Source organism: Condylura cristata, unplaced genomic scaffold (genome assembly GCF_000260355.1).
Source record: "Condylura cristata isolate star-nosed mole 26May11 unplaced genomic scaffold, ConCri1.0 scaffold00006, whole genome shotgun sequence".
In the NCBI taxonomy this organism is placed as follows: domain Eukaryota; kingdom Metazoa; phylum Chordata; class Mammalia; order Eulipotyphla; family Talpidae; genus Condylura; species Condylura cristata.
This window is the reverse complement of record NW_004567107.1, coordinates 9,614,279-9,632,117: the sequence shown is the minus strand read 5'-3', so window position 1 is coordinate 9,632,117 and position 17,839 is coordinate 9,614,279. Positions and strand designations below refer to the sequence as shown.

The 17,839-nt window shown below is 55.8% G+C and overlaps 1 protein-coding gene across 3 annotated transcripts in view; it reads right to left on the bottom strand.

Annotated features, from left to right (window-relative positions):
• Positions 1-204: 204 nt before the first annotated feature.
• Positions 205-17,839, bottom strand: part of TRAF1 (TNF receptor-associated factor 1) — an 18,389-nt gene continuing 754 nt past the window's right edge. The window contains exons 1-8 of one of the 3 annotated variants that reach the window (XM_012721605.1): positions 17,641-17,829; positions 14,766-15,531; positions 12,805-12,901; positions 7,351-7,416; positions 6,458-6,868; positions 4,725-4,902; positions 3,138-3,286; positions 205-2,738 (exon numbers count right to left, since the gene is read on the bottom strand). In XM_012721605.1, the coding sequence (XP_012577059.1) occupies positions 2,520-2,738; positions 3,138-3,286; positions 4,725-4,902; positions 6,458-6,868; positions 7,351-7,416; positions 12,805-12,901; positions 14,766-14,905 (1,260 nt within the window). In that variant the 5' untranslated portion in view covers positions 14,906-15,531; positions 17,641-17,829 and the 3' untranslated portion in view covers positions 205-2,519. Of the gene's footprint in view, positions 2,739-3,137; positions 3,287-4,724; positions 4,903-6,457; positions 6,869-7,350; positions 7,417-12,804; positions 12,902-14,765; positions 15,532-17,640; positions 17,830-17,839 lie in introns of those variants that run through there. The other 2 variants (XM_004677385.2, XM_012721606.1) reach the window with 2 other exon arrangements.

The following is a 17,839-nucleotide window of genomic DNA, read 5'->3' as shown; positions in this document are numbered from 1 at the left end:
CCGCCTGCTGTGCTGGTGGGGCTCATCCCCAACCATAACACAGTGAGGGGGACTTGCCCCTGCTACCCAAGACTAGAGAAATAGGAAAAAAGTCCCCTATCACCGCCTCGTGGACTCTGACGTGAGCTACATCAGAAATTCTAAATTGTCTAGATTGACTTTTAAAAAGAGAAACAGGTAAAAATAATTTTAATTGTTTATTATATTTCCTTAATCTACCGGGATGCTTATCATTTCAACACGTCATCAGTATAGAGCTATAAATAAATTCTGTTTGCATTGTCTTCAAGACACGGGTGCGTGTCTTCAACGCAGGGCAGCCCTCCCGCTGGGGTAACCACACCTCAAGTGCGGAATTTGTTTTTGCCTGTCGCTGTAACACAATACTATAAACTTAGTGGCTGGCAGCGGCACACAGTCTCATTCCGGAGGTCAGATGTCTGAAGTGAGCCGGAGGGGCAAACTGTGTAGGCAGGGCTTGCTCCTTCCGGAGGGGAGGCCCCAGCGGAGCGTGCCTTCCTGGTCTCTTCCAGCCTCTAGAGGTGGCAGCCGCATCCCGGCTCTCCACCCCTCTGTTTTTTTATGGTCACCTTCTCCCCCTACTTAGTTAACAAAATTGACTCTGACCTCTTCACCTCCTCTTCTGTGGACGCTTGTGATCTACTGGGCGCACCCTTGTCCGGGCTCCTGTCCCCTCTCAAGATCCCTCATAACCCTTAAGCCGGATAATTCTTTTTTCTTGGTCTCTCTGTCTGTGCCTGTAAGAAGGGGCATACGGGAGAAAGTTGCCATGGATGCAGGTGAATGGCGGCAGGTGAGCAGCTTTCTGGCGCCTGGGCCTTCAGAAGGCCCCGCGCAGGCGGAAGCAGCGAAGATGTCTTCTCTATACTCAAATGCAGAAGCACGGGACATCCGGCTTGGCCCCAGAGTGGGGCCTCGTTGCTGATAAGCAGCTGACCCCTCATCTCCTCTGTGAGGACCTCAGGGCCGAGGACCTATTTTACAAAGGAAACCTCTGAGGCTTGAAGATTTGATTGGCTCTTGGTCTCAGCAAGTAGGAGAGTGAGCCCCAGGGAAGGTGGTGGGGAGACCGCTGAGGGCCTGGCCTGGAGCCTGAGCAGCAATGTGACGTCTCAGGGACGCTGCAGTCCGGGAGAGTCTCAGCCAGCCACAGCTGCGGGGAGCCCGTGGCGGGAAGACAAGCGTGGGCCACTGCCGGGCATCACAGGTGGGCAGGGGCCTCGCTGTCTCCTGGGTGGCAGTTCTGTTAGGGTTCATGGACCCCAGTGAGGGTAACAGGTTGAGGCTTCTCCCCATTAGATAAAGGAGACTCAGGGGAGTGTGGTGTTCCCGACAGCACCCAGCCGTGGAGTCCCGCCTGGGCCGGTGGTATCCCCGAGACCTCAGCCAACTGCTTTTCTGTCCTGGTCTCAGTAACAGTCAACTCCCATAACCATCATATCACAGATGTCTGGCAGAGGTCTTTGACAATTCTTGGTTCTGTGTACTTTAAACGACAACCTCTGCTAGTGGCTTGGAGGCCCTGAGCAGTGAGCCAGCGAAGTGAGCACCTCAGCTTCCTGTGGACTGGGGGTCTGACATACTGAAGGTGGGGCCTCCAGGCAGGCAGTTGGGGGCTGGTGCCCCCTCCTCCTCTGCGCCTCTGACCACCCCTGGGAGCCCGGTGACCTGGCTTCCCCTGGAGGGGCCGAGGGAAGCTGTGGGACAGGCAGTGGATGGGACACAGGGCTGGGGGTGTCCTTGCATGCTGGGGAAGTGAAGCTGGACCCAGGGTGGGGGCCAGTCTTCCCACCTGCTGGGATGGAGCATGAGTGAGGAACCCAGCAGCAATGAAGCTCCTCAATGTCCCTGAACCCTGAGGCCCTGTCCCCTCCTCTGCCAGGGCCATGGGGCCAGCACCAGACACCTTCTGGACTGGAAGGGACCTTGAAGGCCTTCAAATCCCCAACTCCCAATTTGACGCCCTGACCCCCCAGGCATCCCTCTGGCTCTGTTCACCTGCAGCGCTGGGAACTCAGTCCAGGCAGGACAGGCAGCATCCAAACTACCCCAGTCCTTTCTGCTCCCTGAGCCTAGGCAGGAAGAGAGCAACTTGTTTCTAGTTCTTTACGTGACCCTGCAGTGACCTTCCCATCCGCAGCCACCTTCCCTCAGGCCCCACATCTCAGCTCACCATTCATGCCCCAGGTCAAGTCCCCACGCCGCCCCATCACGGTCAGGGTCCATTTCATGATGCCCTGCTGGAGGGGCTCCAGGGATGTGGTCAGTGCAGAGAGCAGTAGTCTAGCCACGGCCTCCTGCGGGACCCCTGGCTGTTGTGGGTCCTGCCCAAGGTCCCACCCTACCTGATGGCGGCCCCGGCCTGTCAGTCCCGCTCAGGCCATGTGGGCTGTGGCTGTGCCGCAGCGTGCAGGGAGGCACCAAGGGCAGATGTCAGTCCTCACACCGGCACTGCAGCCTGGCAGTGCCCCAAAGGGCCAGGCACGCCCTGCCCTGCCCTAAGTACTTGTCTCCACAATGCACTTGAGGAACATGGCATCGTCCTTCACGTAGGCGTGCTTGGGCGACTGCAGCCGGCTGAGGGGGAAGAAGAGAGGGCAGCCGCTGGCCACATTGGTCTCACTCTGGGGCCGCTGGAAGGACGCTGAGCTCAGGTCGGGCCGGAAGGCGTCGATGGCGTGCTCACGGTTGTTCTGGTCCAGCAGCATGAAGGTGACCTGTGGGCAGGTTGGGGGAGGTTGGGCCTGGGCGGCAGCAGCAGATGGTCTAACGGGCTGGACACTGGTCCAGCCCATAGATGTGTGGGACCTGCGGCTTCTCTTGTTCTGGTAAGGCGGCCAGTGCAGGTAGCACGGTGCCTCCTCCAGGACGTTTTCCTTCTCACCCCACCTGAGTTTCACCGCCACATGCCTTCCAGGGGGTGCTAGTCCAGGCACTTCAGCCCCTGGACCTGGGGCAAAGTCTTGGCCATTTGACGCGAACTCAGCCGCTTGTTTCATACAGGGGAGACTGGTCATGCAGAGGGGGGCCAGGGCTCCCCTTGCTCGGCCACACAGCCAGTTCACAGTTAAGGTGGGACCTGGAACCACGTATCCCTTGGGGCCCGCCCCGCTTACCTTGTTCCGGAAAGGCCATGGCAGCAGGGCGTCATACTCCCCTCTCATGATCACGATGAACAGCGACAGGTGGGTCCTCTTCCCCGCCCCGTCTCCATTCAGGTAGAGCCGCAGGCACAGCTTGTAGCCGTACTTGGCAGTGTAGAAAGCTGCAAACACAGGCGGGGGCACTCAGGGCAGCTGCGCCGCGGGGGAGGGCCGGGCTGGGCGGGGCGGGCGTGCCACGGGCCGGGGGCTCAAAACCGAGACCTCTGGGGTCGGCTGCACCTGCATTCTTCTGTTAGTGCCCAGAAGAGGACAGGCTTCTGGAGGCCACCTCAACCGGCCAGGCCCACCTCAGGCGTTTCTGCTGGGAATCTGCACTGCGAACTGTCATGCTGGTGCTCGGACCACACTTCAATGGAACACACCTGCTTACTGTAGCTGGTTCACCCAGCCCAGCCAGGGCAGTGCTGGCCAGGCCTCACAGCGGGCACAAGGCCAGGACTAGAGGCCAGATCTTCTACCCCGAACACTGACTTACACAGGGCGGGGCTGGGCCTCCCAGGGCGGGCCAAGGGAATGGCTGCCGGTCCTGCTGGCCGCCCTTGACCAAGGCCCCGAAGGGCTGAAGTTCAGCAGCTGGTGTGCTGTCCCCCTGGGTTATCAGGGCAGGGGGTGCCAGCAGCAGTGACCCCCCAGGCACCTTTGAGAGGAACTGAGTGGAGTGGGTGTGGGGCAGGCAGGAAGAGGCAAAGGAGGGACCAGCTGACAGTGAGTCAGCTCTGGCTCTTAGATATTTTCTGGTCGAATGGAAAGCTGGAGCCACGCACTTTTCCCTTTTTGAAAAAGTGAGGAGGAAAAGCCTCCTGGAGGTGAGGTCACCCACGCAGGGGCTGTCCCTGCTCCCGAGGAAAGGGTAGGCTGTGGATGAGCCCACTGGGACAGCGGGGCCAATCCGCCTCTGTCGGCCGAGTAAGGAGGTGGAGGACGACTAACCCGGCCTGTGGGTCTTGGTGCCGTCAGAGGAGCTGACGAGCAGGACGGGCATGAAGCAGGGGCCCAGGGAGGGGCCACGAAACCCGCCCTAATGACCTGTTAACTGAGACACATGGTGGCGAGGCTGGGGAAGGACAGGTCAGCTGAGCCTCTTGTGCACACAGACACACTGTTATGTAAACAGACGCCAATGGGAAGTGCTGCGTGACTACATGGCATTGGGCGGCCCAGCACAGAGGAACTGCACACAATGCTCATGCGGATATTGCTGCCCTGATTTCTGGCTGCCCAGGGCAGGGCCCCATGTGGCACCCGGGAATACTCCCCTACACCCTCTCACTGGCACAAGCTTCGGAGGATTGACGGTGCTCAAGAAAAAGGAAGGGGTACCCAGTTCACACAGGCCAGGCTTAATGCAGCTGAGCAGAACCCCTGGGGGCCCCACACCCCTGCCGGCTTCTGGCTGTGGGAGGTGAGCACCAGGACATGGGCACCAACTGGACACAGCCAGGTTGCCAGGACTGGCTGCTCCCCCTGCTGGGTTCCTCCTTCCACTAGGACCTGACTCCTTCTCCCCACGGTGGTCTCTGGGTCCCAGAGAGGTGCTACCTGGAGAGAAGAGGCTGATGGTTCTGCCACATGCCGACTCGTGGCACCGCCTGGTAACGTTGGTGATCTTCCACAGGAAGGTGCCGTCAAAGCTGGCCTCCTCCATGAGACGCATGTTCTGCTCCAGCTTGCTCAGGGCCTCCTCCTTCTGGGCCAGGGTCTGCTGCAAATCTACCACCTGCGAGGAGGCCCACTCAGTCAGGGTCACCAAGCCAGCTTGGGATGCCCCTGAGCACACCTCCCACAGGCCCATGCAGCTGCCCTTCTGCCTGGAATTCCTTTTCCTTTTTTCTCCCCTGGTCAGCTCCTACTCACACTCCAGGAATCTGGCTCACAGAGCCCATCCTCTGGAAGCCTTTAACCACTGCCCTGGCTCAGCCAGTTTCTCATCTGTGTTCTTTCAGACCCTTTACAACAGTTTTAGCAGAGATATTTCCTGGCTTTCTTACCACATGGTCACCCCTAGCAAGGGGTGGGCCCAGGCTCATTTTGTCTCTATGTCCCTGCCTTGCATAGTGCCTGGCACTGCTGTCAGAATAGAGCTAGGATACTTGCTGATGACCTGAAGAGACAGGTGCTGGCCTCAGGGAGCCCCCGTGAAACAGGAACATGATTGCATAAACACATCTTTACTCAGCCACTCAAAGCCAACTCTTTGGTGGGTCCTCCACAGACAGCTGCAAGAATACAAATGCATTCTTGCATGTGCTCAGGTAGGGAATTCAGGAATGAAAATGAGCTGCTGTAAAGAAAACTCCATCCCTAATTCTACTGATGAGGAAGCTGAGGTATTGAGAGGGAAAGGGGCTAGCTCAGACCCACCTATCAAGCTAGTGGTGGTGCTGCAACAGACCCAACGCAACACGAGACAGTGATATAATTCTGCTGCTGCAAACAAGTAACTTTAGTACGGTGACTGGCTATGTTAAGAAAAGTATAAACACTGGAACAAAGGAGGAGACAGTACTGCTCAGTTAAGAACTTCCAGATAAGCGGGTTATCTGGAGTTGGTCTGGGACTTTTAAAGACTCAGGCAGTGCATACATGGACAGTATGAAACAGCAAGCTCTGCTAAAGGTGGAAGTCAGGGGTAATTAGTCTAAAGAAAGAAGTACTCATGACTGCCTACCTCTGAAGGGCTTCTATGCAAACGGGAAGGCACATTTACTTTCCGTCCCCTGAGAAGGTGGGCCAGGAACAATGCAGAGGAGACAAAGAGAGGCTGACTATTTATTTTGCATAGAATTGGAGTATAGGCCAGAGATGTAGGTGGTGAAAAGGATTCACCAGAAGCAGAGCGGGGAATAAAACAGGCGGATCTACTGAAACACTGCTGAAGGGGGCAGCAGGCGGGACGGGAGAGGTCTGCTGGGCCATGTGGGTCAGCTCCCCGCCCCCTTCCCCGGGAAGCGAATTCAGGTGGTAGTGGAGACGGTGCTGAGACTTAACCCCGAGGCCACCAGGGAGGCCCGAAAGGCTGACTTTAGCTTAGTATAAGGAATAACTTTCTAAGAGTAAAAATGCTCAGCACAGACTGAGATCTCTGGGGAGGGAGTAGCGTATGTCCAGTTCAACTAAAGGCACTGAAGCACTGGGTGTGGCAGGTGGGGGGTGGTGAACTTGCCTATACCTGCTGACTCCACCTTTCCAGGGGGTCCTGGGACACTGGACAGAGGCATTTTGATGGCACCTGCCCTGAGCTGACCTGGAGGTACACTGCCTGCCCAGCTCACCTTCTGTTCCAAGCTCAGGATGTGCTCGCGGTCTAGCTGGCTCTGGTGGATGGAGGCGGCCAGGGCTAGGTGGGAGGCCTCTACCTCCTTGTTGAGGACGGCAACGATGTTCTCAAACACACGCAGCTTCCCCTCTAGTTCCGCCAAGAGCTTCTCCTTCATGAAGTGCTGCAGGACCAGCTCATCCTGGCTCTCAGAGCAGGGTGCCCTGTAGCAGTCCACCTCCAGGTCCCCAGCCGTCTCCACAGCTGCCTGTAGCTGCAGGTCTGAAAGATTCCGCTCCAGGGTCATGGGCCCGGATCCCAGGCCAGAGCCCTCATGGGCCTTCCACTGCTTCATGAACTCCAACAGAAGGTTTAGGTGGGAGGCCTGGGAGGTGACTTCATGTTCCTCCATGAGATTTGGACTCCCCTGCCAAGAGAGTGGGGCTGTCAGAGCAAACAGAGTAGGTGGGGGCAGAAGTGTCAGCAGTGGAGAGTCTTACCTCCAAAGACTGTCAAGGAAAGTCATATCCTTCTACCCTGCTGTCTGGTGGCAGCAAGAGAGCTTCAAAGGAGGGCCCTGGCATGCAACAGGCCCACAGTGAGCCTTGTGCTGCTTCTCTGGAGCAACAACGCTGCTCTGCCTTTAGCTCCGTGATTCAGGACCATGGAGAGAGGCATGGGGGGGTCATTTTCATGACACTGCACCAACACCCAGTGAGACATTAACAATTTCCATGAACATGGAGATGGTCTGAACAGTGGAACTTACTGCTTCTGAAAAATCACTAATGGAAGAGGCATTCAGAAGAGAGTCTTGATATCATGGAGAAATCAATGGAGAGGGATGGGGAGGCCCAGGGGTCTGGGACTGTAATGACTGGATCTCCTCTCTCACACTCAGGCACTTACCTTGAAGGAGCAGCCAACACTTGCAAAAGGGCACTTAACTCTAGGTTCCACCACCTCGGGGTGATCCTGAAAACAATAACGACGTCACCAGATGTGATACGGGTCCCACTGCTGCCACCAGGTGCCATCAGGGCACAAGGGCTGGGCCACAACTGCACTTGCTGTTCCCTCTGCCTGGCTGACTCCTTTCCGCCCTTTGACCTTCAGCCCTTCCATGACCTTCCTGCGAAACAGGACTAGGGCCCTGTCTTTTCTGCTGTGATCGTGGACAGCATTGCTTCTCCGCCCGGATACCTTCTGCCCAGCCCCATAAGCATCCTTCACTCTGGTTATCCTCACTGTTCTGGGAGCTCTGGGGTTCACAACTGTGTTCTGAGTGCCGAGGTTGGTGTCCAGCACAGAGGAAATACTTAGAACAGAGTGAACCCCGCTGTCCCCCTGCAGCCCACCAGGACTCTCCTGGCAGCCTCCTTGGCAATCCATCCTTGGCTGAAGTGTCGCTGCCCTGTGCCACTGTCCCCGCCAGATCATGCACAGACTGAGGGCAGGGGCGGAAGGTCGCGATACTCTTCTTGCAACCTGGTAATACTGGTAGCCTAGTTCTGAGTCTGAGGGGTTTACACATGCATTCACGGTCATTGTTGTTCCTACGGTGCTTAACAGTGAGCAAGGCAGGATGGGTTATCTGTTCCCATTCTCCTAATGAAGAAGCTGAGGCTCGGAGCGGGGGAGGGGCTTGCCCAAGGAGGCACAGCAGAGCCTCACCCTCCGCTCTTCCCACACTGATCTCCACCTCTTAGCCACCGTAAACCCCCTGGGGACTGGGCGAAACTTCATTCTCCAACAGCTGTCTGGGAAAAGACTTGCAAGCTGATCACACAAAGAACTCTGACAACTCAATAATAAGACAAGCAAGCTAATACAAAATGGGCACAATGTTCACCAGTCACGTCACAAAAGGGGACATGTGAACGACAAATAAGCTGATGAAAAGCTGCTCAGCACCACCAGCCACCAGAGCAATGCGCATTATAGCCATGATGAACGACCGCTGCCTTTCACTAGATGGCTACAGCTTAAAAGGGGACAATTTGAAAGGCTGAGAGTGAAGGAACCAGAACCTCACAGGCGGTGTGTGGGGATGCAGGGCAGTAGAGCCACTTCAGAGAAACCTACGGCGATGGCTTGGAGGAGAGAGCACGCTTCCACAGTAACTTACCTATAAAACAAGCTCGCACAGTCATCATACAACCCGCACGTTCCACCCCCAGGCATTCACCTGAGAGAAAGGCAAACATGCCCACGTGTGTGTGAATGTGTGTGTGAATGTTCAGTGGCTTTATTCCCAGCAACCATGAGCAGGAAGCCATCCCGACAGCTGGCAAATGGATGGCAGACTGTGGTCTGCCTAACCCAGGACACTAAGTAGCAAAATCAAAGCAGCCAGAACACTGATATTCAAGAGGGAGTAGCCTCGAGAACATGATGCTGAAAGAATCAGACACAAAGACTGTAGACTACATGTTTTCATGTAGAAAGGACAGCGCTACAGTGACCATGCAGATCCCAGGCAACCTGGGGCTGCGGCTGGGGAGCCTGACAGGACCCTAGGGCACACGGAAACTTCTGGTCCAGAAACTCAGTCGCCATCGTGACTGTGGTGGTGGTCACGTGACCACATAGGTACCACCGTTCATCTATTGGTGCACTTAAAACAAGTGAATTTCACTGCATGTTTTTAAAAATCTTGATTTTCCTAGAGGGTTTTAAAAAATAATCTTCCCAAGGGAAGATATCCAGGAGATCTGGATGAAAGGAGAGGACAGAGGTCTTTTGAGCTGAACACCAGGCCATGTTAGTTATTATTCTTTGCAGTAAAATGAGCCAGGGCGGTGGGTTTAACCAGCACAGTTGGTTTGGGCTCGGAACACAGCCCAGCGAAGGGTCAGCATCTCGCTCCAGCTTCAAGCACAAGTTGTTCCCAACAAAGAACACAAAACAGATGTTTTACTGGGGAAAGGGGCAGAGGACCGCCTTGCAGGGAGAGGGTCTGGCTTTGGGGAGTGTAAAGTGTGGCAGCTTCTCCCCTCAGGGCATTTCCCAGAGCGTGGGAGCGCCAAAGGCCTGCTGCTGGGTGTGGACCCGGTTTCTGGGGGTGAATCTCCTATGGGGGCCTCCTCACCCTAAAACTCCCTAAAAGTCCAGGACAGGAATCCTCTGTGATTCTGAGGATATCAGAAGTGAGAGGCCTGAGAGGGGTAAAAAGGGTCCAGTGAACACAGCACAGCAGATGAGCCTCGCTGCTGTCCTGGCCGGGAGGGGACAGGCTGTCAAGGGGCGGAAGGTGCCGCGATGGCGGGGTCGCCCTTCTTAGGACGTGAGTGCCGCCATGGGCTGCAAGCATTGACAGAGGGGCAGGGGTGGCAGGGGTGGCCTGGGAGGCCTTCCGAAGCCCAGCTGGCCAGCCCAGCTGCGCTTCTTCCTGTCACTTCTTCCTTACGGTGCTACCTGGCATGAGAGCATGTGTGCGCTGGGGCCCAGTGTGGTCCCGCCACACACTGGCTGTACAGTGACAGTACAGCTGTCTAGGCGCGCTGGGAGAGGGATGAACTTCCCTGGGTCTCAGTTCTCGCATCTGCAAAATGGGGGTAAATATGGTGTCCCCCATAGGATTGTTGTGAGAATTAAGTGAGATACTATTGCTGCTGTTAACAAAACACCACAGCCTGATGGCTGAAAACTGCTGCTCAGGATGCAGCCAGGCAGGCCAGAGCACGAGGCTCATGGAAGTCACACGGCCCTTTCCCAGGTGAGGACCTGACTGAACTGGTCTTCTGCCCCTCTGGGGACCTCCCAGGGTTGCTCTGTCTCTCCGCTTGTGTGAGCACTGCCCTGCAGGATCTCATGGAACCACAAGGGCGAGGTGCAGGCTCCAAGCTCAGAAGCAGAGCTCAGGTAGCTGGTAACTTGCATGAGGTGCAAGTTAGGGGCATAGGCAAGGGGGGAGTGCAGGAGCCTGGTGATTCCTTTGCACTGGGGTGTCCCCACCTCAGCTGAAGGGCAGCCTCGCCTGAAAGCAGGGGTGGGGGGGCTAAGAGGAAATCGGGACTGGGCGGCTGAGGAAGAACGAAGGCTCTGTCCTGGGCCCAGGCTGGAGTATGTCTGGTGCCACAGAGGCCCCTGTGTGAGTGGCCTCAGAAAGTGCTAAAAATAAAATCTGCAGTGGAATTTTCTCAGAGGAGGAAACAGAAACAGAGAAAACCAAACCCCAGCCTGGAAGGAACACTCATCCTTCTGTCCGTGGCTGAGACGTCTGGGGGTGTGGTGTTCCCGGCCACCCTGCTTACCCAGGCCCTTTGGGACACAGTCCCTGCAGGAGGCCCCCACGCAGGCAGTGAGCGAGCACTTAGAAAATGTGAGCAGGAAGAGGGCCAGGAGCTTGAGCACAGCCTCAGGGAAGCTGCTGGGCACAATAGCCACATCCTGGGCAGGGCCACAGGCTGGACAAGGTCTGAAATGCCCTGATGGGGTGCCGCTTCCACAGAGGACTGTACAGCAGCCGGGAGGACCCACCCTTGAGTGTGCCTCAGCTGGTCAGTTCCTGCCTCCTCTGTCTCAGGGTCAGGCTCTGTCCTGGCAGGCCCTGCCAGCCCAACTGTCACCTCCTGGCTTTCCTAGTTGAAAGCAGTCTCCGCGGGCCCTCCCTGGTGGCACGAGGGCTTAAAGCGCAGCTTATGAAGCTGTGTACAGCCACTGCAGCATGAGTTCGATCCCCAGCCAGGGTAGGGCGGTGACCCACACGGCGTGGCAGACCTCTCCTGTCTCACCCTCTGCTCTGCTCAACAGTGTATTTCAGTCAATCCACCTCTTCTGCTCCCCACTCTGTCTCTGGTGAATCTTCTCACCACCCTCACACCTCTGGCCTGTACCCCAGTTCTTGTATGCATAAATAAATAAATCTTTTTAAAAAGTAGTCTCCTTAATCCCACTCTCCCAAGGCACTGGGTGGTCCATGGACTGGCTGTCACTCCAAGCCACGTAAGACACAAGAGTGACCCACCATTTGGAGGCAGCTTGGAGGAGAAAATGCCACCAGCCCAGAGGGCGCCGCCTCCTCAGTGCCACAGGACTTCGGCTGGGCGAGCCTCTTCCCCGCGCCTCCACAGTTCCCATGGATGAAAACGGGGGTATCACCACCCATGACATCATGACACTGGGTGACGAGGTTCTAGATGGAACTGTCAAGCTCAGCAGTGTAAGGGTTCAGGGGTTCACTTCTAGGCATCACATGTCCAAGGACACAGGCAAGTGGGAGCACATAGAGACTGGGCCGACTCAGAGGCGCGTGGTCAGCCTCTTCCCACAGAGGCAGGACAGGAGGCTGGGTGACCTGCCCAGGAGGCCCCAAGGCAGCCACACCCGAGCTCAGGACAAACGGAGAGGAAGAGGATGCGACGGTCAGTACCCTGGTGCCCCTTTAATTCAAACACTTTGACTTTCAGCTCATCTCACATAAGGGTGAAAAAATGAAAACTGTTAGACCAAGGGATACTAAAAATCTCTCATTTGTATTATCTACCATGTGTACAATGATGGCGTGTTCAGTTTGTGAAGCTGCAAGAACAGCCATGTTAAAAACACCAGCCCAGAGCACGGAGGCACCCCTCCTCTAAGATGTCCCAATTTCTTCCTCCTGCCCCAGCATGAGGGGCCCTGGGGAGTCCCGGGATCCTTCACAGCCGCCTCCAGCCCAGTGAAATGACTAATGGCAGGACTGTAGGCCTCAGGGTAGGGGGGAAGCTGCTTACAATGGCGGCTGAGGCCTCTGGGATACACACGGGCCTCCCTCTCCCCAGCTTTCCACCTGATTGGTACACCACTGCTCCCCCAGTGGAAATCTGGGGGGTGGGCTGAGCCAGTGATCTGCCTCCTGCAGACAGCTATGTAGTTGGAAGACTGGGGGATACTCTGCCTGAGAGGGGGACTTTGGGTGCCTTGGCCAAAGGGAAACAGCTGATTAGAAGTCGGCAGTCTGCACACGTGCTGATTCTGAAGTCTGTCTGTGCCACTGGGGACCTGGGATGTGGCAGTGGGCAGGCGCCCAGTGGAGAGCCGCAGCGTGAGGCCAGAGGCGCTCGTGTAGCCATCTGCTGAGATGCCCGCCCTCAGCCTCTGATTCGGGCTCATTAATCTCTCTGAGAAGTGCTGGAGCCTGAGTTTAGACTGTTCTCACCCTGAGTCTGTCACAATCAGCCCTGTGGCTCTGGGCAAGGTGCTGCGCCTCTGTGAACATCAGTCTTTCTGTGACTTACAAACCGAATAAATCCCAATCCGTCAGATGCAAAATAAGGTGGAAGACAACTGCCAGGGGTGTGTGGGCTGCTGCCTGCCTGACTTCAACCTTGACAATCAGAGGAAGCAGACAAAGACCCTTTCTCAGTCATGCCAACGTACCTGCTCGTCAGACAGCAGGCTGCCCGGGCTCACCCCTAGGCTCGCCGACTGGGAGCCATCCCCTCTGCATTTGGAACAGATCTGGTCCTTGCAGCTCCTGGGGATACACAAACAGATCCCACTGAGGGGGGCATGCATGAGTCCCCAGCACCAGCCTCCAAGCCGGTGGGCCCAAGACCTGAGCCCCTGCTCAGGGGGGCAGCTGCTCTAAGGGACATCAGCGTGAACCACCCTGCACCCACCCTCCAGAGCCAGGGGCACCCAAAGCTTTTCTGTGGTTTAAAGTGAGTTTCTTCAGCAGTCAAGCCTGCCCTAAATAAGGCTATGACCGACCTTATTTACCCCACTTAGGGGAAAGTTTCATTGCAGAAATATTGATTTGCTTGACTGTAAGGTACGCCCCAACCCCTGCTGGAAGGAGTGTTCGTGCAACAGCAACAGGCTGATTGCTTCTCTAAAAATCTGGAAAAAAAAAAATCCTGAATTCCAAAACACATGGGAACCAGGGGCTCGCAGAAGGGATTGTGGACGGGTGGTGCTATTTGCTCTTTCCAGCTTCCTCTATTTGGTTTCAGTCTCTTATTTTTAGTCATCAGAGTTGACCATGGCTCTCAGAAGGAGGGGTCCTGGAGATCACCCAGCTGGGGTGGTTTGCTGGGGCTCAGGTCAGAAAGATTAGGGGCTCTACACTTCCTCAGAGCCCCTGAGGGAGGATGAGTCACTGCGCAGTCCCACTTCCCAGGTGAGGGAATGGGCCTTAGGTGGGGCATGTGAGGACTGGCAAAGGGGCAGTGAGTCCCAGCAGAGCCGGAGTCCTGCACAGGACTCTCAGGCCCCTCCCCGCAAGTCCAGTCGGCTCCTCCCCTCCACTGCCAGATCTCAGAAGAGCGGGCAGGGAAGCCAGGAGCCGCTGCAAACCCCTAGATGAGCAATAGGCTTGGGGGAAAACCAGCCAAGTTTTGCTCTACCCCCACTTGACCCTCCCACCACTTGCCCTTCCCGCCTCTCCCAGCCTCCCTCCACCCCCATCACCAAATTTGACCTCACTGGCCTGATTCAGTTTTCCCACCTCCTTAAGCTGTAAAACCCCAAGCAAAAGTCACTCTGGGGGCAGTGGCAGTTTAAGAACACAATTGCCAGGAAACAGACTGGGGCAAACCGGTGGTCTGTCCCTTTAGGCCTCATAGTTCTCACTTGTGAATGAGGAGGCTAGTAAAGCCTGTCCTTCCAGGCTCTTCTGCCTGCCCAGGGAAAGAGCTGGGCACACAATAGTAGGTGGTTAGTAGTTAAGGCAGGATGCTAACGGTGCTCTGTGTTATTTACATTTACGTATAATCATGCACATATTTTACTACATCATGGACAATGCATTACATATTTTATATACATATAACATTTCAGTTAATATGGGTCATAGAAATAGATTCATGTTCATATATAGGTACAGATACATATGTATTTTTTTATATTATGAAAAATATATATATAGTTTACCCTTTAAAAAGGCCTGCAGCAAACAGTATAAGCTCTGGTAATATTCAGAAGGAGGTCTATCTCCACACCAGTTTGTCATTTAAACATTCATTATTAAAAGAGCTTTTTTGAATATTCTTCGTTGAGCCCTGTGACAATCCTGGGAGGTAGAAAACAGCTTTGCAGGCATTTCACAAACAAGGAAGCTGAGGCTTGGAGAGATTAAGCAATCTGCACCAAGTAGCCAGCTGGGCCTAGAGTCGCCCCTCTGCCTGGACAGCACTGTGGTGGGCGGGGGAGGGGCCGCTGCCTTCCTGAGGCTGAGTTTCCTCATGCCCATAGCCAGGAGGGGCAGGGCCAAGCACCATCAGGAAGGATGTGAGAACTGAGGCCCAGACAGGTGCAGTCACAGTCCCTGTCACCCTGCTTCCCATGGGGGGCCCTCCGTGGCACCTTCTCGCCCACCCTTTGCACCAATGCCCCCTCACCTCACATTCTCAGAGAGACAGGTGGTGCAGCAGAGAGCCCTGGGCACAGGTGGGTCCTGGCAGACAGCGGGTGGGCACCCGAAAGGAAACTCATTCTCATCGGGGGCTGGGTGGGGGCTGCTGCCTGAGCCAGAGGCCATCCCGGGGTCCCAGCTTCCTCAGGGGGTCCGTCCAAGCTCTTCGGGGCACAGGACCAGCTGAGGAGCCTCTGCTAAGAAGAGATGAGTGCCGGCTGGGCCGCCCTCCCTGGTGAGAGGGCGTCTGATGACTTTATCTTCTTCTCTCTGGTTTGTGTGGTTCAACGTCACAGCTGAGTCACAGCAGGGATGGGACAGGAATTACCCTTTGTGGTTAAAAAAAAAAAAATCCCCTGGATGGGGACTGAAAGCTCTAGGAGTGTCCAGTCATTCTTTGGTGAGAGAGCAAGAGAACACATCAGGGAGGAAAAAGAACCATGCCACGGCCTTTCAGGAACCAGTTAAGAGTTTCCCCGGCAGAGAAGCTGGGGCTGCTGCCAGCTTCCTCCGCGGCCTCCCAGGGGGCCCTGTGCTGACAGCCACAGCTGGTGACTCGCCTGAGCTCGCTGGACCTCCGAGCAGCCCGAGCAGCCCGGAGGATTCTCGGAGGAGGTGCCGACTTCCTGGTGGAAATCCCCAGGGCTCTGGAGGCAAGTCCAAAAATGCAAGTTCCAGGCACATTAGCTCTTTCCTGTCCAGAGCGTCCCAGGTAATAAACACTTCCTCTCTGTGGCTCTTGGTTACCCCATCTGTAAAAACAGGAATTTAACAGGTGGTTTCTGGGCGCTGAGATTCAGGGGCCTGGGAGGGAGGCTAGCAGAGGCAGCAGGGAGGTCTCCACTGGCCCAGCCTTCATCTCTGTTGCAACGAGGCAGGACCCTGCCTGCCTTTGAAGTCCGAGACCTCAGGACCCTGGATTGCTCAAGGGCCTCACCTCACGGTTCCATTCAGGAAGTCATAGGTGGCCACACAGTTGGGTCAGGCATCACCACTTCCCCACCCTGAGGAGACCAGAGCTCTAAATAAATGTAAGGTCACAGGAGTTGGTCTCAGCGGCCAAATGGGCACAGACCACGGCTGTGTGGGAGCCATGGCCCCTGGTGTGTTTGGTGCCAAGCAAGGTTTTCCTTCTGGATCCTCAGAGCAACTACCAGCAGTTCTACTCAGCAAACTGCTCTGAAGTCACTCAGGCCCTGGTAGGGGAGTGGAGTAATTCTGCTCCTCTGCCTATACAAGGCAGCCTGGTGGCACCCACAGAACCCTAGATGGAGGTCTGAGCTTCCAGCCTCCATTTCCTCAACTATCGGATGGGAACAACCCCTGCACAGCTTTCTATCCTGCTGGGTTGGATTTTGCAGTGGTTCAAATGGGGCTTTGACACATGAGCTCGAACAGTCCTGAGTGGGGGGTCTAAGTTTACCACTTACTAGCTGTGGATCCTTAAGTTTTCTGAACCTGTTTCTGCATCTGTAAAATGGGGCAACAATCATGCCCACGCCAGCAGACTGCTGTGGTGCTAATTGATGCAGAGCAAGAAGCGCAGTTCAACCAAAAGACAGGGACACTGGATTCCAGCCATGGCCACAGCGCCTCAACATGGAAGGGCAGAATGGTAAATGATGCTGGTTTATTTAGTCTTTTCCCATTCGTCATCTTCACTCGAGGCCCACAAGTGCACAAAGCAGATGTTCTCTGACCCTACATCATTCCAACTGCTGCCCCTAATTCCCAGGATTCTGAGGCTGCCCTGGGCTGCTCTCAACAAGGGCATGACACCCTGGTGCTGGACTCTAAGTCAGGACCTCCACCCTCAGTGGAGCCAGTCCTGACCTGGCCCTCTCAGAAAATTACCTTGAGACCTACTTCAGGGAAAAGACTGTCTCAGACACTTAGCTGCACACCTCACAACCGCACTGTTGTTCACCCCCAGCTGGTGCCTCCAGCCCCTGGCTTGGCACAGACAAGGCACTCCCGTCTTTCTCCTGTCTGAGTTCTGGGTCCCATTCTCTCTCTTCTGTCATTCACGCCTCTCTCTCCTCCAGCTCCTTCCTATCAATATCAAAACATGCCAACCTGCTCTGACAATAAGTGAGAAATAAACGCAGCTATGTTTAATGCCGCTAGGTGTTTCACTGTCATCACCTCATTTAGTCTTCATATGAACCTGCTTTGCAGATGCTGTCTCCTCGTCACCCCTCCTACAGGTGAGGGAAGTGAGGCTCCGAGAGATGAAGCCACTTGCCCAAGGTATCACAGATAGTGAGTGGGGACTCCTGAGCCCCAGCCTGTGGTCTAACCACAGAAGCTGCTGTAGCTCTTCACCTTTACCCCCCAGTTCCTCATTTGAACAGAGCTTCCAGAAAGGACAGTCTGCACAGGCTAACACTCCACATTTCCGCACTAAAACTTTCTTAAGGTTTTCCCAGTTGAGGGTGACAAAACCACTAGGCCCTCTCAGTCCCTTCCAGAAACTTGTCTTTCCCCTGTTTTTTTTATCTGCCTTCAGCATTTCCCCTCCCCTCCTTCCCCCCAACCTTTTCTCTAACTTGACCTCTCTCTCTTCCATCCTGAACTTCCATCGGGTTCTCTCTGTGGCTCCACCTTCGGGGTTCCACACATGCCTACCCCCATCTCCACTTGTCTTTCAGGGCACATCTAGACCAGATCTCACTTTGCCTGGGAGTTTCCGCGGGCCACTCCCAGGACAGGGTTGGGCGCCCTCTTCAAAATCCCGCTTGCAAGAGCATGGCCTCCCGCCGCCCAGCCCGGTGATGCCTGTTGCCTATCTGGCACACCCCACCACCCCCAGCTCTGTCCATGCGCCCCAGGGCCGGTGACTGGTCGCCCGACCACCACACCTGCAGTTGCGTGCGCAGCGCTGCGAGCAGAGCGGCGCCCGCGTCTAGCTGGATCGAATGAACCCCAGGGGTGACCCCGCGCCTGGAAGGAGGGCGGAGGCCACGAGTTCGGGGGCGGGCTCTGCGGCAGAGGATTCCAGATGCCAGGCCGCACCCGGGGAGTCCCCGCCCGAGGGAGCCGGACCTGGGGCGTCGGGGG